This window comes from Pongo abelii, chromosome 6, assembly GCF_028885655.2.
Source record: "Pongo abelii isolate AG06213 chromosome 6, NHGRI_mPonAbe1-v2.0_pri, whole genome shotgun sequence".
Lineage (NCBI taxonomy): Eukaryota > Metazoa > Chordata > Mammalia > Primates > Hominidae > Pongo > Pongo abelii.
In genome coordinates, this window is record NC_071991.2 from 14,966,810 (window position 1) to 14,990,868 (window position 24,059).

Sequence of the window (24,059 nt, forward strand, 5' to 3'; positions counted from 1 at the left end):
GTGGGCTGGGCCTGCCCATCCTTTCACTCCCACAGTGTGGACTTCATGACAGTGATTTCCAACCTCCCTTTGAAGCTGTCACGTAGTTCAAATTATGCTTCTCGCTGGGCGCAGTGGCTCATACTTCTTATCCCAGCACTTTGGGAGGCCAAGGCAGGGGGATCACTTGAGGCTAGGAGTTTGAGACCAGCCTAGGCAACATAGCAAGACCCTATCTCTATTTAAACAATATTTTTAAATCAAAACATAACAACCAGGCCAGGTGCGGTGGCTCACACCTGTAATCTTAGCACTTTGGGAGGCCGAGGTGGGTGGATCACCTGAGCTCAGGAGTTCGAGACCAGCCTGACCAGCAAAATGAAACCCCCATCTCTACTAAAAATACAAAAAATTAGCCAGGCATGGTGGCAGGCACCTTTAGTCCCAGCTACTTGGGAGGCTGAGATGAGCATTGCTTGAACCTGGGAGGTGGAGGTTGCAGTGAGCCAAGACTGCGCCACTGCACTCTAGCCTGGGTGACGGAGCAAGACTCCATTTCAAAAAACAAAACCAAATTCCATCCCTGTGTACACAAAATGCAGCCCATGGATGTGTTTTCCACAGGTAGTTCGGAGGGATTCATGAGTTCTTTTTTTTTCCCCCTTGTGGAAAACATAAAAGGTTTTTTTTTGTTTGTTTGTTTTTTGAGACAGAGTCTCGCTCTGTCACCCAGCAGGCTGGAGTGCAGTAGTGTGTTCTCGGCTCACTGCAACCTCTGCCTCCCAAGTAGCTGGGATTACAGACATGCATCACCAGGTCCGACTAATTCTTGTAATTTTAGTAGAGGCGGGGTTTCACCATGTTGGCCAGGCTGGTTTCGAACCCTAGGCTCCCAAAGTGCTGGGATTACAGGTGTGAGCCACTGCACCTGGCCAAGAGTTACTTTTATCACCATTGTCAAGTGTGCATTTCAGTGGTACTGAGTACTGAGTACATTCACAGTGCTGGGCAGTCCTCACAGTCCAGCTCCAAACTTTTTTATTACCCCAAATGGAAACCTCATGTCCAGTTAGCATCATTCACCATCTCTGCCCCTCCCCTCGGGCCCTGGCAGCCACAGATCTGTTTATTTCCCAGAGTGATTCCCTTCATTTCGCACAGGGGCTCCAGGTGTCATGGATGAGACTATAATCCAAGTTCTACTGTTCTGTTTTTTTTTTTTTTTTTGAGACGGAGTCTCACTCTGTCACCCAGGCTGGCAGTGGCGGGATCTCGGCTCACCGCAAGCTCCGCCTCCCGGGTTCACACCATTCTCCTGCCTCAGCCTCCCAAGTAGCTGGGACTACTGGCGCCCGCCACCAGGCCCAGCTAATTTTTTGTATTTTTAGTAGAGACAGGGTTTCACTGTGTTAGCCAGGATGGTCTCAATCTCCTGACCTCATGATCCACCTGCCTTGGCCTCCCAAAGTGCTGTGATTACAGGCGTGAGCCACCGCACCCAGCCCCTGTTTTATCTTTTCTTAAAAAATATAAATAGGGCTGGGGCTGGGCGTGGTGGCTCACACCTGTAATCCCAGCTACTCGGGAGGCTGAGGCAAGAGAATGGTGTGAACCTGGGAGGCGGAGCTTGCGGTGAGCCGAGATCGCGCCACTGCACTCTAGCCTGGGTGACAGAGCAAGACTCCATCTCAAAAAAAAAAAAAAAAAAAAAAAAAAATATATATATATATATATATATTACACACACACACACACATATATATATATATGGCTGGGCACAGTGGCCTGTAATCCCAGCACTTTGGAAGGCTAAGGCAGGAAGATTGCCTGAGCCTAGGAGTTGAGACGAGCCTGGGCAACATGGCAAGACCCTGTCTCATTAACAAATACAAAAATGTAGGCCGGGCATGGTGGCTCACACCTGTAATCCCAGCACTTTGGGAGGCTGAGGCGGGCGGATCACGAGGTCAGGAGTTTGAGATCAGCCTGACCAGCGTGGTGAAACCCCATCTCTACTAAAGATACAAAAAATTAGCCGGGCGTTCTGGCGCATGTCTAATTCCAGCTACTCGGGAGGCTGAGGTACAAGAATCACTTGAACCCGGGAGGTGGAGGTTGCAGGGAGCCGAGATTGCGCCATTACACTCCAGCCTGGGCGACAGGGCGAAACTCTGTCTCTAAAAAAATAAATAATAATAATCTTTAAAAAATGTAACAGCCAGGTACAGTGGCTCATGCCTGTAATCCCAGCACTTTGGGAGGATCGCTTGAGCCCAGAAGTTCGAGACCAGCCTGGGCAACATGGTGAAACCTCATCTCTAAAACAAAAACAAAAATTAGCTGGGCATGTTGGTGCATGCCTGTAGCATCCCCTGCTCGGCGGCTGAGGTGGGCGGATCTCTTGAGCCCAGGAGGTCAAGGCTGTAGTGAGCCGTGATCATGACACTGCACTCTAGCCTGGGCGACAGAGGGAGTCTCAAAAAAAGAGACATAAAAAATCAAATTGTCAAATGAATTTTACAGATAATGTAATTGTATGTGGTACATAAAATACGTATTTTTTTTTGTTTTTTTGCGACAGAGTGTTGCTCTGTCACCCGGGCTAGAGTGCAGTGGCGTGATCTTGGCTCACTGCAACCTCTGCCTCCCAGATTCAAGCAATTCTCCTGCCTCGGCCTCCTGAGTAGCCGGGATAACAGGCGCCTGCCACTGTGCCTGGCTAATTTTTGTATTTTTAGTAGAGATGGCGTTTCACCATCTTAGCCAGGCTGTTCTCGAACTCCCAATCTCGTGATCCACCCACCTCAGCCTCCCAAAGTGCTGAGATTACAGTCATGAGCCACTGCGCTCGACCCTTTTTTTTTGTAAAGACAAGGTCTCACTATGTTGCCCAGGCTGGACCCACCTCGGTTTCCATTTCCCAAAGTGCTGGGATTACAGCCGTGAGCCACCATGCCTGGCCAACATAACTGTTCTAATGTGTTTAAACAAAGGAAAGTATAATGGGCTGGGTGCAGTAGCTCATGCCTGTAATCCCAACACTTTGGGAGGCTGAGGTGGAGGATTGCTTGAGTCCAGGAGTTTGAGACCAGCCTCAGCAACAAAGGGAGACTCCATCTCTACAAATAATTTTTTTTTTTTTTAGTTAGCTGAGTGTGGTGGTGAACACCTCTGGACCCATGTACTCTGGAGGCTGAAGCAGGAGGATTGCCTGAGCCCTGGAGGTTGAGGCTGCAGTGAGCCATGATTGCACCACTGCGCTCCAGCCTGGGCAACAGAAAGAGACCTTGTCTTATTAAAAAATAAAAATATTGGCCAGGCGTAGTGGCTCATGCCTGTAATCCCAGCACTTTGGGAGACTGAAGCAGATGGATCACTTGAAGCCTGGAGTTCGAGACCAGCCTGGCCAACATGGTGAAACCCCGTCTACTAAAAATACAAAAATCAGCCGGGTGTGGTGGCACACACCTGTAATCCCAGCTTGAGCCCCGGAGATGGAGGTTGCAGTGAGCCGAGATCGTGCCACTGCACTCCGGCCTGGGCGACAGAGCAACACTCTGTCTCAAAAAAATAAATAAATAAAAATATTTTACAAATACAGTTGTCCCTTGGTATCTGGAGGGGTTGGTTCCAGGACCCTGGTGGATACCAAAACCTGCAGATGCTCAAGTCCCACAGTAGGCCATGTTCTGCATCTCTTGAATCCAGTATTTTTGATCCACTACCAGTTGAATTTGTGGATACTGAGGGACAACTGTATTTGTTGCAAACATAATCTTGGTAGGTTCTTTGTAAAGTACAACTGGTAAACACATGGTCACTGCCTTTAAGGAGCTTATGGTCTGATGCAGCAGAGAAGGTGGAGAAGTAGGAACCATGAGGGGTGGTGAAGGTTGAATACCATTAGGGTCTGGAGAAGAATCTTGGAGGCTTTGAGATCATAGAAAGTTTATAGAGCCGGGTGTGGTGACTCACGCCTGTAATGCCAACACTTTGGGAGGCCAAGGCAGGCAGATCACCTGAGGTGAGGAATTTGAGACCAGCCTGGCCAACATGGCGAAACCCCATCTGTACTAAAAACACAAAAATTAGCCGGGCATGGTGGGCACCTGTAGTCCCAGCTACTCCAGAGGCTGAGGCAGGAGAATCACTTGAACCTGAGATGTGGAGGTTGCAGTGAGCTGAGATCGCGCCACTGCACTCCAGCCTGGACGACAGAGTGAGACATCTTAAAAAAAAAAAAAGTTTATAGAATAGGTGGTGTTTGAGTTGGGCCTTGAGAAATTTGGATACGAGATCTTTCTTTTCTTTTTTCCTTTGAGATGGAGTTTTGCTCTTGTCCAGGCTGGAGTATAATGGCGGAATCTTGGCTCACTGCAACCTCCAACTCCCGGGTTCAAGTGATTCTCCTGCCTCAGCCTCCTGTAGCTGGGATTACAGGCATGCGCCACCATGCGTAGCTAATTTTGTATTTTTAGTAGAGACGGGGATTTGCCATGTTGTTCAGCCTGGTCTCGAACTCCTGACCTTAGGTGATTCACCTGCCTCGGCCTCCCAAAGTGCTGGGATTACAGGCGTAAGCCACCACGTCAGGCCAAAAATTTTTTCTTTGTAGAGATGAGATCTCACTATTTTGCCCAAGCTGGTCTCAAACTCCTGGGTTCAAGCAATCCTCCCACCTCTGCCTCCCAAAGTGCTGGGATTACAGGCATGAGCCATTGTGCTCGGCCTACAGACATTTTTCCCCCCAGCTTTTTGGCTGAATTACTTGAAAATAGGTTGCAACATTATGACACTGCTATGGTTTGAATGTGTCCTCTCCAAAATTCAGGTGTTGCCACTGTGATCGTATTAAGAGGTGGGGCTTTTTTTTTTTTTTTTTGAGACGGGTCTGGCTATGTCGCCCAGGCTGGAGTGCAGTGGCATGATCTTGGCTCACTGCAAGCTCTGCCTCCCAGGTTCACACCATTCTCTTGCCTCAGCCTCCGGAGTAGCTGGGACTACAGGCTCCTGCCACCATGCCTGGCTAATTTTTCATATTTTTAGTAGGGACAAGGTTTCACCGTGTTAGCCAGGATGGTCCTGATCTCCTGACCTTGTGATCTGCCTGCCTTGGCCTCCCAAAGGGCTGGGATTACAGGCGTGAGCCACTGCGCCCGGCCAAAAGGTGGGGCTTTTAAGAGGTGATTAGGCCATGGGGCTTCTCCATCATGAATGGGAGTAAGGCCCTTATAAAAGATTTCAGCAGTGTTCGGCTCTCTAGCCCTTCTGCCTTCTGCCATGTGAAGATACAGTTTCCTCCCCACAAGGAGATTGCAACATCAAGGCACCATGTTGGAAGCAGAGAGCAGCCCTCACCAGATAACGAAACCTGCACCTTGATCTTGGACTACCCAGTCTCCAGAACTGTGGCCAAATAAATCTGTGTTCCTTGTACATTACCCAGTCTCAGGGATTTAGGTAGAGCTGCACAAATGGACTAAGACATTTTACCCCTAAATACTTGAGCTTCTATCTCCCAAGAACAAAGACGTTCCCTAACACAACTAGACTACCAAATCACACCCAAGAAATTTAACGGCCATGCATGGTGTCTCATGCCTGTAATCCCAACACTTTGGGAGACCGAGGTGGGTGGATTGCTTGAGTTCAGGAGTTCGAGACCAGCCTAGACAACATGGCAAAACCCCATCTCTACAAAAAATACAAAAATTAGTCGGGCGTGGTGGCGCATGCCTGTAATCCCAGCTACTTGGGAGGCTGAGGCAAGAGAATCGCTTGAACCCAGGAGGTGGAGGTTGCAGTGAACCGAGATCATGCCACTGCACTCCAGCCTTGGTGACACGGTGAGACTCTGTCTCTAAATAGATAAATAAAATAAAATAAAATAAATGTCCAAATTGTTCCAGATCGGGCCAGTTAGCGCCTTGCCCTTTGACATTTCTGCATCATGATTTCAGCAGAGCCTTACTGTCAGGTACGAAATGTTCCAGACTCACTTTCTTTTTTTTTTTTTTGGGACAGAGTCTCACTTTGCCACCCAGGCTCGGCTCACTTCAACCTCCACCTCCCTGGTTCAAGCAATTCTCCTGCCTCAGCCTCCCAAGCAGCTGGGATTACAGGCATGCACCACCACACCCAGCTAATTTTTGTATTTTTAGTAGAGACGGGTTTTTACCATGTTGACCAGGCTGGCCTTGAACTCCTGACCTCAGGTGATCCACCCACCTTGGCCTCCCAAAGTGCTGGGATTACAGGCGTGAGCCACTGTGCCTGGCCCCGGACTTGTCCAGCCCCAGCCCTTTTTTAAGGAGCCCTGGATCTTTTTAGGGGGGAATCTTTTTAATTTTTTTCATATTTTGAGACAGGGTCCTACTCTGTAGTCCAGGCTAGAGGACAGGGGGGCAATCACAGCTCACTGCAGCCTTGACCTCCCAGGCTCAAGTGATCTTCCCACCTCAGCCTCCTGAGTAGCTGGGGCTACAGGTACATGCCACCATGCCTGGGTAACTTTTAAAAATTATTTGTAGAGACAGGATGTTACTATATTGCCCAGGCTGGTCTCAAACTTCAGGGCTCATGCAATCCTCCTGCTTCAGCCTCCCAAGGTGCTGGGATTACATGCAACAGCCACCATACCTGGCTGGCGTAGTATTTTAAAACCTAGATAGGCCAGTGCAGTGGCTCACAACTGTAATCCCAGCACTTTGGGAGGCCGAGGCGGGCATACTGCCTGAGGTCAGGAGTTGGAGACCATCCTGGCCAACATCGTGAAACCCTGTCTCTACTAAAAAAAAAAAATACAAAAAATTAGCCAGACATGGTGGCAGGCACCATTAATCCCAGCTACTCGGGAGGCTGAGCCAGGTGAATTGCTTGAACCTGGGAGACGGAGGTTGCGGTGAGCTGAGATTGGGCCATTGCGCTCCAGCCTCGGCAACAATATGGAAACTCCATCTCAAAAAAAAACAAAAAACAAAAAACAAAACAAAACAAAACAAAAAAACTGGCCGGGCGTGGTGGCTCACGCCTGTAATCCCAGCATTTTGGGAGGCCGAGGCAGGCGGATCACCTGAGGTTGGGAGTTTGAGACCAGCCTGACCAACATGGAGGAACCCCGTCTCTACTAAAAATACAAAATTAGCTGAGCATAGTGGTGCATGCCTGTAATCCCAGCTACTCTGGAGGCTGAGGCAGGAGAAGTGCTTGAACCCGGGAGGCGGAGGTTGCGGTGAGCAGAGATTGGGCCATTGCATTCCAGCCTGGGCAACAAGAGTGAAACTCCATCTCAAAAAAAAAGAAACAAAAAAACCAGCTGGGCGCAGTGGCTCACGCCTGTAATCCCAGCACTTTGGGAGGCTGAGGTGGGTGGATCACGAGGTCAGGAGTTCAAGACCAGCCTGGCCAAGATGGTGAAACCCCGTCTCTACTAAAAATACAAAAGTAGCCAGGCGTGGTGGCAGGCACCTGTAATCCCAGCTACTTGGGAGGCTGAGGCAGGAGAATCGGTTGAACCTGGGTGGCAGAGGTTGCAAGATTGCAGTGAGGCAATATTGCGCCACTGCACTCCAGCCTGGGTAATACAGTGAGACTCCATGGCAAAAAAAAAAAAAAAAAAAAAAAAAAAAAAAACCCCTGGATAAATCTAGGTTTTGATAGCATAAGTAGTTTGAGGGAAGAAGTACCAAGATGGCGGATGGATTGTGGAGGGCCTCGAAGGTTAGGCCACAGTTTGGTTTAATTCTGTTTGCTTTAAGGAGCCATCCATTGGAAGCTGTAAACATTAGAGTGCCACGGTGTGCTGGATACCATGGAGAGGAAAGAGAGGGGAGGCAGGGAGACAGATGGGAAGGACAGTGCCTGCCGGATGTGTTTGCATATATTGAGAGAAGAGTTACAGTTCTGTCAGTCTGGGGACAGAGCAGAGATAGGTCCAGAGAAAACGAAGTAAAAACAGACTGAAGTCATCCAGAGACAACAAAAGAAAGGAAATGTAATGAGTTTACCACATGAATCATCTGTGAATAATGCATAATCATAAGTTATACGCTGCATGCTGATTTAGCCAATTGCAATATAATTCTTTTGGGAATATGTTTGCATATGTGCGTGGTGTTTGTGGGGCTAAGTTCTCATCTTCCACTGAAGAAAGTCAATGGCTAATATTTATAACTGAAAAACTAGGCCAGGCACGGTGGCTCACGCCTGTAATCCCAGCACTTTGGAAGGCCGAGGTGGGCGGATCGTTTGAGCTCAGGAGTTCAGGACCAGCCTGGGCAACACAGCGAGCAAGACCCTGTCTCTACAAAAGATACAAAAATTAGGCTGGGTGCGGTGGCTCATGCCTGTAATCCCAGCAATTTGGGAGGCCGAGGCAGGTGGATCACTTGAGGTCAAGAGTTTGAGACCAGCCTGGCCAACATGGTGCAATCCTGTCTCTACTAAAAAAACAAAAATTAGCCAGGGGTGGTGGAAGGAGCCTGTAATCCCAGCTACTTGGGAGGCTGAGGCAGGAGAATCGCTTGAGCCCGGGAGGTGGAGGTTGCAGTGAGCCAAGATTGCACCACTGCACTCCAGCCTGGGCAACAGAGCGAGACTCCGTCTCAAAAAAACAAAAAAAGATACAAAAATCAACTGGGGGGCACATGCCTGTGGTCCCAGCTACTCTAGAGGCTGAGGCGGGAGGACTGCTTGAGAAAGGGACTTCGAGGCTGCAGTGAGCTTTGATCACACCACTGCACTCCAGCCTGGGTGACACAGCGAGACCCTGTCTCAAAAAAAAAGGAAAAAGAAAAGACTGAAACTGAAAATAGCAGCATATGAATTATTAAAAATATAGAGCTAAAGACTAGAGGAAATGTTTAAGGAGTTGGAAATGGATGCCCAAGGGGAGCAGGAAGTGGTTAGAGAAGTGTGGCTGGGCTGCTTTTTGTAGGAGTATTTGATTTTCTTTGGAACTATGTTTTTATGTTTTTTAAAAATCCATCCATCTGCACACTGATATATGTTTCTTTTTGGAACTGTTTTCATTTTACCATGATAATACATAATTTGAATGCAACTGAAAACATTTTTTTAAGCAACGAGTCAATATCATAGCAATTTTGGGCAGAAATAATAAAGGCCTGAAGCAGGTGCTGTGGAAAGACAGGAAGGGGAAACAGTTTAAGATTTTAGGCTGCTAGAATTGATGTTATCTAGTTGCCCCTGAGGCTGCGGAGCTCAAGAGAGAGGTCAAAGGCTGAGCCTGTGGGCTAAAGAGGAAGGCGAAGCCATTAAGAGAAATAAAACCAGGGCCAGGTGCGGTGGCTCTTGACTGTAATTCCAGCACTTTGGGAGGCCAAAGTGAGAGGATCATTTGAGCCCAGGAGGCAGGAGTTTGAGAATAGCCCAGGCAATACATAGTGAGACGTGTCTCTATTAAAATATTTTTTGTTTGTTTTTTTTTTTAAGATGCAGTCTCACTCTGTCGCCCAGGCTGGAGTGCAGTGGCGTGATCTCGGCTCATTGCAACCTCCGCCTTCTGGGTTCAAGCGATTCTCCTGCCTCAGTCTCCTGAGCAGCTGGGACTACAGGCACGCACCACCACACCCAGCTAAATTTTTATATTTTTAGTAGAGCCAGACAGGGTTTCACCACATTGGCCGGGCTGGTCTCCAGCTCCTGACCTCGTGATCTGCCCGCCTCAGCCTCCCAAAGTGCTGGGATTACAGGCGTGAGCCACCCCTGCCCGGCCTAAAATAGTTTTTAAAATGTATTTAAAGAAAGAAAGAAAGAAAAAGAGCCAGGAGTGGTGGCTCACGCTTGTAATCCTGGCAGTTTGGGAGGCCTAGGTGGGTGGATCATTTGAGCTCAGGAATTTGAGACCATCCTGGGCAACATGGTGAGACCCTGTCTCTGCCAAAAATACAAAAAAAGAGCTGGGCATGGTGTTTCGTGCCTGTGGTCCCAGCTACTTGGGAGGCTGAGGTGGGAGGACCAGTTGAGCCTGGGAGGCGGACGTTGCAGTGAGTTGAGATTGTGCAACTGCACTCCAGCCTGGGCAACAGAGTGAGACCCTGTCTCAAAAAGAAACTAACAATGTCGTCATTATAAAAACATAATCATAAAATATAGAAAATATAAAGAAGAAAATCACATCAATTGTAATTCCAGTGAAAAAGGAGGGGTGAAAAAAAAGAAAAGAAAAAAAATTGTAATTCCAGGCCTGGTGTGGTGGCTTATGCCTGTAATCCCAGCACTTTGACAGGCTGAGGAGGGAGGAAACCTTGAGGCCAGGGGATTGAGCCAGCCTGGGCAACACAGTGAGACCCCATCCCCGTCACCGTCTCTACAAAAAAGAAAATACTTAGCAGGACATGGTGGTGCGTGCCTGTAGTGCCAGCTACTCTGGAGGCTGAGGTGGGAGGATCTTGAGTCCAGGAGGTCGAGGTTGCAGTGAGCTATGATCCCCCACTGCACTCACTCCAGCCTGGGCGACAGTGCAAGATCTTGTCTCAAAACGAGACAAAACGCAAAAACCATAAATCCATTTCCCCAAGGTGAGCACTGTTCTTTATTTGGGGTCTCTTCATAAGCTCTATATGGTTCCTGAAGCTCAAGTTTCTGTACTGTGACCACCAAGCCCCACCTCCAGCTCCCACTTCCTCCCTCAGAATTTCTGGCTGTGTTCTGGATGGCTCTCCAGGGTACCTGGAGTTCACATGGCTGAAACCAAGCCCATCGCCGATTCTCCCATCTCAGATCCCATCTTCACCAATACCACTAATGGATTCTAGCCCACAGCAGACCCAAGCGCTGAAATGATTATGGTGCCCAGTTGACATGTGCAAAGTGAGATGCTGTTCTGAAATATCAAATTGTTTTCTTTTTCTTTTTTTTTTTTTTTGAGATGGAATTTCGCTTTGTCGCCCAGGCTGGGCACCATCTTGGCTCACTGTAATCTCTGCCTTCCGGGTTCAAGCAATTCTCCCGCCTCAGACTCCCAAGTAGCTGAGATTACAGGTATGCACCACCACGGCCGGCTAATTTTTGTATTTTTAGCAGAGACAGGGTTTTGCCATGTTGCCTAGACTTGTCTGAAACTCCTGGCCGCAAGGTATCCTCTCTCCTCAGCCTCCCAAAGTGCTGAGATTACAGGTGTGAGCCACCATGCCCGGCCCTGTAATTCCCTTCTAAGTAGTCACTCCGATTCAGCCATTACAGACTATATCAGGATGGTCACTTCCTTTACCATTCTCATCTGATATATTCTGCCTCAAATCCTCACATTTGGGGTACATGATCTTGAACTTCCAGCCTTCACTCTGCTGTTCTGTCTAGTATGTTCGTCCCTCCTTTCTCTGTCTAGAGAACTCTTTTCTTTTCGCAATTAACTCAAATGCCACGTGCTCTGGGAAGGCTTCTCCTACTGTTCTTGGGAGAAAAGTCTACTGCCTCAAGGAAAAGGAGCTGAGATCTTTTCTGCTAGGTGATCAGAGGAAACTTCACAGAGGTAGCTTTTGACCTAGACCTCCTAGTGGGGATAAGATATCCTTGAGGTGAGAAGAAAAGAAGATAGAGGTCTGGCATTAGGAGGCTGCATTTAGAGACACCTTGCAGTCTAGCACCGTTGAAGGACAGGCTGGGAAGGTACAGACTGGGGCCAGTGAAGTTCTTTAAACTAAGAGAGACAGTTTAATAGAGAGAGAACTTAATGAGTGTGTTTTTGATTGTACTGGAAAGCCAAACAAATTCTGGATGTGGGTGTTGTCTGTTTGGAGAAGCAACTGAAATGCTCCCCATTTAATAGCATTAAAATAGTTAATGCTATTTTCTTATTCTGCACTTTGTATATAACTGTGATTATTATTATAATTTTTGAGATGGAGTTTTGCTCTTGTTGCCCAGGCTGGAGCGCAATGGCACAAACTGGGCTCACCGCAACCACCACCTCTCGGATTCAAGCTGCCTCAGCCTCCCGAATAGCTGGGATTACAGGCATGCGCCACCACGCCCGGCTAATTTTCTATTTTTAGTAGAGACAGGGTTTCTCCATGTTGGTCAGGCTGGTTTCGAACTCCCAAGCTCAGATGATCCGCCCGCCTCAGCCTCCCAAAATGCTGGGATTACAGGCGTGAGCCATCGTGCCCAACCAGACGTACCTATTTTATTTCCCCCCCCCCCCGAGACAGAGTCTCGCTCTGTCGCCCAGGCTGGAGTGTAGTGGCACGATCTCCGCTCACTCCAAGCTCCGCCTTCCGGGTTCATGCCATTCTGCCTAAGCTTCCCGAGTAGCTGGAACTACAGGCGCCCGCCACCACGCCTGGCTAATTTTTTGTATTTTTAGTAGAGACGGGGTTTCACCGTGTTAGCCAGTATGGTCTCAATCTCCTGACCCCGTGATCCCCCCGCCTCGGCCTCCCAAAGTGCTGGGATTACAGGGGTGAGCCACTGCGCCCGGCGTAGATGTACCTATTAAAGAGACATCCTGGCTGGCCACAGTGGCTCACGCCTAATCCCAACGCTTTGGGAGGCAGAGGCGGGAGAACTGCTTGAGGCCAAGAGTTCGAGACCAGTCTGGGCAATAAAGTAAGACCCTGTCTCTACAAAAAAAAATAAAAAATAAAAGGTAGATCCAATTCATTCAAATAGTATTCACTAGCACCTACAATGTTCCGAGCCAGGTGCCGAGTATCATGGGAGAAAAAAAAAAAAAAAAGCCAGAGTCACAGTTCTGGCCGGGCGTGGTGGCTCACGCCTGTAATCCCAACACTTTGGGAGGCCGAGGCGGGTGGATCACCTGAGATCAGGAGTCCGAGACCAGCCTGACCAACATGGTGAAACCCCGTCTCTACAAAATACAAAAAATAGCCGGCTGTGGTGGCGCGCGCCTGTAGTCCCAGCTACTCGGGAGGCCGAGGCAAGAGAATAGCTTGAACCCGGGAGGAGAGGTTGCAGTGAGCTGAGATTGCACCATTGCACTCCAGCCTGGGCAACAAGAGTGAAACTCCGTCTCAAAAAAAAAAAAAAAAATCTTGGGAGGTCGAGGCGGTCGGATTACCTGAGGTCGGGAGTTTGAGACCAGCCTGATCAACAAGGAGAAGCCCCCTCTCTACTAATAATACAAAATTGGCCGGGCGTGGTGGTGCACGCCAGTAATTCCAGCTACTCGGGAGGCTGAGGCAGGAGAATCTCTTGAACCCGGGAGGCGGAGGTTGCGGTGAGCCGATATCGCGCCATTGCCCTCCAGCCTGGGCGACAGTGCGAGACTCCGTCTCAAAAAAAACAAAAATCAAAAAACAAAAAACTAAGTACGTCTTTTAATCTATTTCTCCAAAGAAGCTTTTATAGTCTACTTTCCAGCCAGCCCCTAGAAACAAGCAGTATACTTCTACCCAGATCTCAACCACACTCTCGCCCAGAAGTTAACTCTGGGGTGAGCAAAGCTGGCCCCCAAGTTGTCCTTACGCAGAACCTTTGCTAGGGGAAGCTCCCGGGGCCACTTCCCGCCAACCCCTCCCTGGAGCCCAGCCCCACCCGCGCATCCCCGGGCGTGGCCGAGCACGGCGCCTTTAAGAAGGGGGCGGAGCCCAAGAGGAAAGACAAAGCCCCTGGCCGCGCGCTCACCCTCTCCCCCGGCGCACCACACGGACAGTGGTGCCCGGATGTCGGTGTCGCCGTCGGTGACAGATGGCGCAGTATCTGTATATGCGAGGGGCTTCTCCGGCTTGACCTCTTGGAGTTCTCGTCCTCTCCATTCCCCAATGTCCCCCACTTTTAACTCTGCCGTCGGAGGCCCGCACGCCTATCACGGGCGCTTACATAACGTGACCTTTCACCTCTTCAGACTGCCCTCTAGTGCGCTGCAACCCAACTACGCGACAGGGGCAGGGGGGCGGGACCCAGGCGCGGAGCGGCAGCTCCTCCGAGCCAATAGGCCGTGAGCGGTGACCAGCTCTCCGCCTATTGGAGCATTCGCCACCGGCGCCACGGGGGAGCAAGTTAGTGTGTGCGGTGGCCGGGCCGGGGGGAGGAGGGGAATCTCCCGCCATTTTTCAATAATTTCCTCCCGTGCTGCTGAGGAGGAGTCGTGACTGCCGGCCGCCGGGACCCGAAGCGGAGGTCGGCGGGGGGCTCCTGGGAGGCGCGGCGGTGTGCGCGGGAGCTCTGCGCCGCGGCGTTCCGCTCCATGATTGTCGCGCGGCCGCGCCGGCGGTGAGGGAGCCGGAGTTCGCGCCGCCCTCTCACCCCTCCCCTCCCCCACCCCACCCCCGGGCGCCTGGCGCTCGCTCCGGGCCGCGGGGCCTAGTGCTGCGCCGCGGGGCCGGCCCCAGCAGCCGCCAGTCCCCACCGCCGCCGCCGCGATGGCGCCGCTCCTGGGCCGCAAGCCCTTCCCGCTGGTGAAGCCGCTGCCCGGAGAGGAGCCGCTCTTCACCATCCCGCACACTCAGGAGGCCTTCCGCACCCGGGAGTATCCTTTTTCAGCCGCGCGGGCCGGGCTGGGCCGGGGTAGGGCCTGGGGCTCGCGAGACCAGGTCAGCCGCGCATCCCCCGCCGGGGGCAGCTGTCAGCGCGCCCCGGCCGCTCGCGGGCCTGGAGGCTGAGTCTCAGCCTGCGCCCGCCGATCCTTCCCGGGGATCCGGCGGGGGGCGCGCACCGGCCCTGGAGGGAGAAGGGCCCGCTTCGGCCGCCCCCGGGGCCCCGCACTTTGTCCCGGGGCCTCGCCGGCGAGGAGCGCATCCCCCATCCCCATTACCTCCCCTGGGTTGGCTTTAGGCCTTGAGGACCCCAGAGGGAGGAGGAGGCGTGGGGAGGGGGAGCTAGGTTTCCTCCTTTGCTTTTTACAAAAAATTTTTTTTTAATTTAAATGAAACCTGCAGCTTAAGTTTTGAAATTGTACTCGCGCGGCCTCGTGATGCGGCGTGTGCAAGACTCAATTGCGTCTTACCCCGATCTCTGCGGGGATACTTGGCGTTTTTTTCTTCTCCCGAGGGGACTTTAGGCCGGGGATGAACTGACAGAACCCTGGGGCAGAAAACTAGGAATGAGATTCCCCACTTAGAGGAAAGGGAGGGAAGGAAGCTGCCTGTGGAGGAGCTGATGCCTGCCTTCCCTGGGCAGACACAGGTTTGAAATTTTGAAGGTTTAGAAAGAGATTGGTATTTGTTAAAATTAAAAAAAAACTAAAAACAACCAAGACGTGAAGTTTTTATGTTGTATTTTAGGAACATGAAATTGGATGTTTTACAAAGGAAGCATCCTCTCGTCATGACTAAGATTTCTTGCATAAACATTATCTTTTAGTGAAAAGTTGTGCAGCTTTTATTTGCTTTTTTTTTTTTAATGGGTGCCAGAAGAATCGTTTTTGAGGCTTATCTGTAAAAAAAAAACCAAACGATTTCGGAATCAAGCATTTCTTTGATGACTGAAAGCTTTAAGAGTGAAGGCTAATGTGTTATGAGTTTTCTCAGCCCCTTCTGTTCGGAAGGACTTGATTTCTCAGTTTCTTGCTTGCTTCTGTATAGGAGGAAGTGTCTCTGACAGTTATTTCGTTTCTCCCTGATCCTCACTTTAATGCAGTACTTTAGAGGATAATCTCATTCTTGTTGGAGTGCAATTTGTGAGTGTCCCTTTGTGGGGAGTATACACACAAAGGGACCTGGAAAATCAGTCCATGCTGGAAGAAGGCTCTAGGAGAAACAGAGCTGTAGCATCTTGGAGCTGAAGTGGATCTTGGAGGTGGTCGGGTCCTCGGGCTTGGTTTGCCGAGTTGGCCCAGAGAGTGGAGGTTGACTTGTTGAAAGTCAAATGATAAAAGCGGGTAGACTCCACCGCTCTTCCTACCTCATCCCTGTAAGTCAATCAACAGAAGAAGGTGGAATGTTACTCCTTCATTTTCAATTAATTTAAATATTACCTCACTTTTTTGTCATTGTGGTATAAGGTAAGGCACTTTAAAGTGGAAGGGTGGTAATCTGGTTTTTTTCTTGTCCTGTGAAGACTTGGAATGCTTTGGAGAAGTTCCACTAGCTCTACCAAATACTACATTATGCTGAAGGTACCCCACTCTTTTTATTTTGAGACGCAGTTTCGCTCTTGTTAACCCAGGCGGGAGTGCAGTGGCGCGATATGGGCTCACTGCAATCTCCGCCTCCAGGGTTCAAGCGATTCTCCTGCCTCAGCCTCCTGAGTAGCTGGGATTATAGGCGCGTGCCACCACGCCCGGCTAATTTTTTGTGTTTTTAGTAGAGATGGGGTTTTACCATGTTGGCCAGGCTGGTCTCAAACTACTGACCTCAGGTGATCCGCCCGTCTCGGCCTCCCAAAGTACTGGGATTACAGGCGTGAGCCACCGCGCCTGGCCAGTACCCTACTTTTTAATACATTCGAATCGGCAGTGGAGTAGCAACTTGTGAGAATCCGACATATACTTTTCTAATGTCGTTAATGTTTTGAGCCGTTGATGGATGCTCACACACTTTCAGATGATACTTTCTCAGGTCTGGTTCTAGCGGAGTATAAGAAACATGCCATAGAGAAGAGAAAATTTCTAAGTATATTTCAGGTACTAAGCTGTGTAAAAAATGGCTGTAGGGAGTTAATTTAGGACTGGCAACGCAGGCTTTTTCATATTATTGAATGAATGAAATTGAAATATATATATGAAGAGTTTTGATGGTAACAATTGAAAACTGAAACCGGAAACATTTTAAGTGGTATGTATTTAATAAACATTCTTCATTTTTTAATTTCCCATAACAGCATTTAGAACTGTTTTAACAAAAGAAATCTTAAAGCATATTATATATTGGGGGGAAATTGCCCTTTTGGGAATTTCTGCAAGTGGAAGCACTTTGAGGATGGTTTTTAAACAATTGTACTGTATGGTTGGCAGATTGGCATATTTCTTTATTAGGCTATTAGTGGTTTCATAGAGGAGAACAAATATGTGGTTGGGTAACAGCTGCCTTTGAAGTAGTATTCCCAGTTCTCAATTTATATTTACAATTATGTTTTTAATGGGACTTGATATTTTAATTTTCTTTTAATACCTACCTTTTGATTGCATGTATCACAGAAATTTGTGTGATATTTTACTGACTTAAAGCTGTATGTTGGTATGTTCTTGGAGTATGTTGTAAATCTTTATTAAACTTAGTGGAAGTTGTGAGTGATGCACACATTTAATGACTAGGTGTTATATATATTGGTGATTATGTTGATTGTACTGTAGCTTTGTATGGTTCATTACTTCCTAAGGTATTCCCACAGTCAGGACACTAGATCTTGGAAAACATTAATTTTATCATAATCAGTTCTTGATGTGACACTGACTGTATTTAAGTCAAGATAGGTTTTAGGCAGCAATTGGAGCTACAAGCAGCATGTTGTAGATGAGTATTTTTGTTGTGTTGCTTCAACTATCATAGTTTCTAAAGCTTAGAAACAACTAGTTCATGACCTTTGTAGCATCATTATGTGAGAATTTATCGAGGGTATGATAATGAGGGGCTTATTCATACTGTTAATCTGGCTCTACACAAGTGTGACTAGAGCATGTTTTTGTTTTGTTTTAAGAGATGGAATCTTGCTGTGTTGCCCAGGCTGGAGTGCAGCAGCTGTTCACAGACGAGGTGGTAGCACAGGAAAGCCTTGAACTGGACTCAAGAGATCCTCCTGCCTCAGCCTCCAGAGTAGCTGGGACTACAGGCACGCACTACTGCGCCTGCCTTAGAGCATGTGTTAAGAGTTGAGTAGCTATAGATGGAGTTAAGTTGTAGTTGTAAGATAGAGTTTTACTGGACATTTGGAATACTGAGCTCTTACGTTGATTTTTATTCTTATTTTTATTTATTTTTTGAGATGGAGTCTCGCTCTGTTTCCCAGGCTGGAGTGCAGTGGCGCGATCTCGGCTCACTGCAAGCTCCACCTCCCGGGTTCAAGCAATTCTCCTGCCTCAGCCTCCCGAGTAGCTGGGACTACAGGCGCCCGCCACGACGCCTGGCTAATTTTTTGTATTTTTAGTAGCGACGGGGTTTCACCATGTTAGCCAGGATGGTCTCGCTCTCCTGACCTCGTGATCTGCCCGCCTTGGCCTCCAAAAGTGCTGGGATTACAGGCATGAGCCACCGCGCCCGGCGGTTTTTATACATTCTTTTTTTTTTTTTTTTTTTTTTTTTTGAGACTGAGTCTCAGCTCTGTAGCCCAGGCTAGAGTGCAGTGGCGCGATCTTGGCTCACTCCAAGCTCCGCCTCCCGGGTTCATGCCATTCTCCTGCCTCAGCCTCCTAAGTAGCTGGGACTACAGGCGCCCGCCACCATGCCTGGCTAATTTTTTTTTTTTTTTTTTTTTTGGTAATTTTAGTAGAGACGGGGTTTCACTGTGTTAGCCAGGATAGTCTTGATCTCCTGACCTTGTGATCCTCCCACCTCGGCCTCCCATAGTGCTGGGATTACAGACGTGAGCCACTGCGCCCGGCCTGGTTTTTATACATTCTTTAAAGTAATACATTATGCCATATTAGACTTGTTTTTAACTTAAAGACAATCTGGAGTCTTTAAGAGAAAAAATCGAGTAAGAGAGAAAATCGAGTAAAAAGCAAATCTTGAGTTGGCTCACTCTGCCATCTTCTGACTTAGAGCGCTTAGGTTACAGTTATGTTTTTTTGACTCTATACTTTTCTGGGCCACATCTTTTCAGGATATCAAGTACTTAATTGAAAGAAACAATCCCTGCAAGACGAAAGAGAACAAAGCAGCAGCATATTGTGATAAGGAGGTAGCTGATGGCAAAGTAGATGCATAATGAGATAGTCTAGGATTTGAAAATATCTTATCTTTTATAGCTTACACAACCTTTGGAGAGTTGCTTTGACATTTTGTCTGCAATTATACGTGCAGCAGTTGCTGGAACATAAAAACCTCAATTGGCATTTGCTCTGAGAGGTTATTTGAGAGTGAGTGACTTATTTTGGTAACCTAAAATCTGAAACAGGATTTAGAGGCAGCTGACTCAATATCCTTCTGATGGGCCTTTTTGCCTTTTCATTTTCATTTTTTTTCTTGCTTTCCCTTTTTTTCTTATTTATTTATTTATTGAGACAGGCTCTCAACTCTGTTGCCCAGGCTGGAGTGCAGTGATGTGTGATCATGGCTTACTTCAGCCTCCAACTCCCCAGGCTCAAGTGATTCTTCCCACTCAGCCTGCTGAGTAGCTATAACCATAGGTGCACACCACCACGCCTAATTTTTGTACGTTTTATAGAGACGAGGTCTTGCAAAGTTGCCCCGGCTGGTCTTGGATTTCTAACCTCAAGTGATCCTCCCGCTTCAGCCTCCCAAAGTGCTGGAATTACAGGTGTGAGTCACTGTGTGTGGCCTTACTTTCTCTCTTTTTTTTTTTTTTTTTTTTTGAGATGGGTTATTGCTGTGTCATCCAGACTGGAGTGCAGTGGTGCGATCTTGGTTCGCTACAACCTCCGCCTCCTGGGTTCAAGCAATTCTCCTGCCTCAGACTCCCGAGTAACTGGGATTACAGGCGCCCACCACCACGCCCAGCTAATTTTTTCTATTTTTAGTAGAGACGGGGTTTTACCATGTTGGCCAGGCTGGTCTCGAACTCCTGACCTCAAGTTGATCCACCGGCCTCAGCCTCCCAAAGTATTGGGATTACAGGCGTGAGCCACCATGCCCGGCCTTGCTTTCTCTTAATATAAGTTAATTACCAGAACAGTTACCAGAGCAATTACACAAACTTAAAATAGCCATTGTTTAGGGGTTGTAGGAAATTCTTTTTCAGTTTTGTTTTTTTTTTTTTTTTTTTTTGAGACAGTCTCGGTCTGTCGCCCAGGCTGGAGTGCAATAGTGCGATCTTGGCTCACTGCAACCTCCGCCTCCCAGCTTCAAGCAATTCTTCTGCCTCAGCCTCCCAAGTAGCTGGGATTACAGGCGCCTGCCACCATGCCTGGCTATTTGTTGTATTTTTAGTAGTTTCACCATGTTGGCTAGGCTGGTCTCGAATTCCTGACCTCGGTGATCCACCCCCCGCTTGGCCTCCCACAGTGCTGGGATTACAGACGTGAGCCACCGCGCCCGGCTCCAGATTTTATAATTAATTTGACTAGTCAATTAATTTTAAGTTAGTACTGTCAGAGGACATTTTCTGAGATGTATACTTTAAGTTTCAGTGCTGTCCAACAAAAGTGTAATATAAGCCATATGTAATTTAAAATTTTGTAGTACTCTCATATTAAAAAAAGAAAAAAATGGTGGGAAAAAAGTAGAAACAGTTGGATGCGGTGGTGTGCGCCTGTAGTCCCAGCTACTCAGGAGGCCAAAGCTGGAGGATTCCTTAAACCCAGAAGCTTGAGACCAGACAAGGCAATGTAGTGAGACCCCCATCTCCAAAAACATAAATAAATAATAAAAAAGAAAACCACATTTTTCTCTTTGCTTTTGAGTGGAGTCTTGCTCTGTAGCCCAGGCTGGAGTACAGTGGTGCCATCTCGGCTCACTGCAACTTCCTCCTCCTGGGTTCAAGTGATTCTCCTGCCTCAGCCTCCCGAGTAGCTGGGACTACAGGCACGCCTGGCTCCTTTTTTGTACATTTTAAGTAGAGACGGGGTTTCACCATGTTGGCCAGGCTAGTGTCGAACACCTGGCCTCAAGTGATCGCCCCGCTCTGCCTCCCAAAGTGCTGGGATTACAGGCGTGAGCCACCACGCCCTGCCACATTTTTCTCATTTTAAGACCAAGGCTGACACCTGGTATAGTGGTTCATGCCAGTAATCCCAGCACTTTCGGAGGCTGAGACAGGTGAATTGCTTGAGCCCAGGAATTTGAGATCAGCCTGAACAATAGTGAATGAAACCCTGTCTCTACAAAAAAAATAGAAAAATTAGCTGGACATGCTGGTGTTTGCCTGTGGTCCCAGTTACTTGGGAGGCTGAGGTGGGAGGATCACTTGAGTCCAGGAGGCAAAGGTTGCAGTGAAGCGAGATGGTGCCATTGCACTCCAGCTTGGGTGACAGAGCAAGACCCTGCCTCAAAAAAAAAAAAAAAAGAACAAGGCTGGAGGGGCAGACCCTGTGTGTGACATGTCTTGCTGGTGGCACAGAGAAAGAGCTAGAAGACATCATGACTTTAAGCCTCTTCCTGGAAGTGACATATATTACATCTGCTCACATCTATTGGTCGAAACAAGTCACGTGGGCAAGCTTGATGTTAATGGAGAGGGGAGGTACATTCCTCTTCAGGGACCTTGTAGACAAGCCATATAGCAGTAGGTGGAGATGTAAAAATCCTCTTATGGAAAGGAGGTGAATAGTTAGAAACTAATACAACGTATCATATTTGAAGGTTCAATGAATGTTTTCTGGGAAAAGTTATTTTTGAGATCTAAAGGATGATTAGAATTTAGATGAATAATAGAGGACTGTATATTCTTGGCAGAGAAGGTGTGATGAGTTCGTCGTGATTGTGTGAGTTTGGAGGTTCTTTTTTTTTTTTTCTTTTTTTTTTTTTGAGACAGATTCTCACTCTGTCATCCAGGCTGGAGTACAGTGGTGTGATCTTGGCTCACTGCAACCTCCGCCTTCCTCATTCAAGCAGTTCTCTGCCTCAGCCTCCCAAGTAGCTGGGATTACAGGCGCCCGCCACCATGCTCGGCTAGTTTTTGTATTTTTAGTAGAGACAGGGTTTCACCATCTTGGCCAGGCTGGTCTTGAACTCCTGACCTCGTGATCCACCCACTTCAGCCTCCCAAAGTGCTGGGATTACAGGCGTGACCCACCATGCCCGGCCTAATCATCTTTTTTCAGACAGTCTCCTTCTGTTGCTCTCCATCACAGCTCCCTGCAACCTCCACCTCCTGGGCTCAAGTGATCCTCCCACCTCAGATCCCTGAGTAGCTGGAACTACAGGCCTGTGCCACCACATTCAACTAATTTTTTTTTTTTTTTTTTTTAAATAGAGATGGGATTTTGCTATGTTGCCCAGGCTGCTCTTGAACTCCTGGGCTTCAGTGATGTTCGTGCCTGGGCCTCATAAACTGCCACTATGCGGTGTTTTTGTTTTTTTTTTTTTTTTTTTTTGAGACTGAGTTTCACTCTTGTTGCCCAGGCTACAGTGCAATGGCACGATCTCAGCTCACTGCAACCTCCGTTTCCAAGGTTCAAATAATTCTCCTGCATCAGCCTCCCGAGTAGCTGGGATTACAGCCGCACACCACCATGCCTGGCTAATTTTTTATATTTTTAGTAGAGACGGGGTTTCACCATGTTGGCCAGGCTGGTCTCGAACTCCTGACCTCAGGTGATCCACCTGCCTTGGCCTCCCAAAGTGCCGGGATTATAGGCGTGAGCCACTGTGCCTGGCCGGCCTCTACGTTTTTTTGTTTTGTTTTTTTCTGGCCCCTACTTTTTAAAGTAACAACTCTAGGTTGAACATCCCAAATCCATAAATCAGAAATGCTCCAAAATCTGAAAGTTTTTGAGCCCCAACATGATGCTCAAAGGAAGAGCTCATTGGAGCATTTTGGATATTTGGATTTGGGATGCTGAACTAGTAAGTATAATGCAAATACTCCAAAATCTGAAAGAAATTCGAAATCCAAAATACTCCCGGTTCTAAGCATTTTAGATAAGGGATCCTCAACCTGTAATAATGAAAACTTACTGTTCTCTCTTTAAGACATATTTGTTAATGTATTTCTCTTACATTCTCTCTGATGACACAGTGAGTTTTTTTTTTTTTTTTTCTTTTAATAGTTTTTTGTAAAGTTGCTATGTTCAGGCTGGTTTTGAACCCCTGGGCTCAAGATCCCCCCACTTTGTCCTCCCAAATGCTGGGATTGCATGTGTAAGCTACCATGCCTACTGGAGCTTCTTAAATATGGCTAAATAATGTGTTAGAATGTTATCAAGCTTTTTGAAAGCTTAAATAAGTCCACTTAATGATTCCTCCTCTGTCCTTACTTTACTACCCATCCCTTCCACTCCCCTAGTGCAGCAGACAAAAATAATACAAATCCGTCTTGGGATAATGTCCTGTGGAAGCCATTCCGTTGCTCTTCTCTGGGTATAAGTTTGAAAATTTTTCAGTGATTGGATTTACATAGCTGTATATGGAAGACTGACTCAGGTTTTTACTCAAACATTCTATATATTTTGTTTAATCACTTAGATATTAGCACCGCCCCTGCTAAGGAAAATGGATTTATTACTCAGTTTTAGCTGATCTGGGGAAAGATCCACAATGAGCAAAGGTGCTTATACTATTGGATAAAGTTACTATTTTGGATTACCTGTGGGTTTGTTCTTGTTTGCGTTTTTGCTGATCATAACCTTGGAAAACCAAGCATCTATATTTATTAAAAATGTGGCTGGGCGTGGTGGCTCACACCTGTAATCCCATAACTTTGGGAGATTGAGGCAGGAGGACTGTTTGAGCCCAGGAGTTCAAGACCAGCCTGGACAATGTGGTGAGACCCTGACTCTGCAAAAGATAAAAAATGTAGGTGGGCATGGTGGTGTGCACCTGTAGTCCTAGCTACTCAGGAGGCTGAGGCCCAGGATTGCTTGACCCCAGGAGGTCAAGGCTACAGTGAGCCATGATCCCACCACTGCACTTCAGCCTGGGTGACAGAGTGAGACCCTGTGTCAAAAATAAATACATAAATAGATAAAAATGAGCTAGGTGCTGCAGTGTAAGTCTGTACTACCAGCTATTCAGGAGGCTAAGGCAGGAGGATCTCTTGAGCTCGGGAGATCCAGGCCAGCCTTGTTTCTAAAAACAAAAATTAGAATATTTGTTTAGTTGTTAGATAGTATTGTAGAGGAAACTGTTTAAATACTTTTATTTCAGCCACTATAAAATGTGTCACTTGGAATATACAGGTATTGTTCGCTAACTTTCTGCTTATGTCAGTTGATTTTCTTACATAGCATCTGTTGCTGTGCTTAAAAGTAAATTAGTTACTTGCCATTTGAATTTGGAAGTGGCCGGCTGATGGTGAATTCCAGTTGGTTTTGTGTGGAAAGTTGCCATATTTACGCTACCAACTTGATGTTTTCTTTCCCTGTCTCCCTCACGAAGACTGTC

General features: G+C 47.7%; 1 protein-coding gene across 2 annotated transcripts in view; it reads left to right on the forward strand.

Annotated features, from left to right (window-relative positions):
- The first annotated feature begins 13,936 nt into the window (after window positions 1–13,936).
- The window catches only part of BAZ1B (bromodomain adjacent to zinc finger domain 1B), an 82,318-nt gene continuing 72,195 nt past the window's right edge, over window positions 13,937–24,059 (forward strand). For both annotated transcript variants that reach the window (XM_054560416.2, XM_009242720.4), the window contains exon 1: window positions 13,937–14,431. In XM_054560416.2, the coding sequence (XP_054416391.1) occupies window positions 14,325–14,431 (107 nt within the window). In that variant the 5' untranslated portion in view covers window positions 13,937–14,324. The remainder of the gene's footprint in view (window positions 14,432–24,059) is intronic.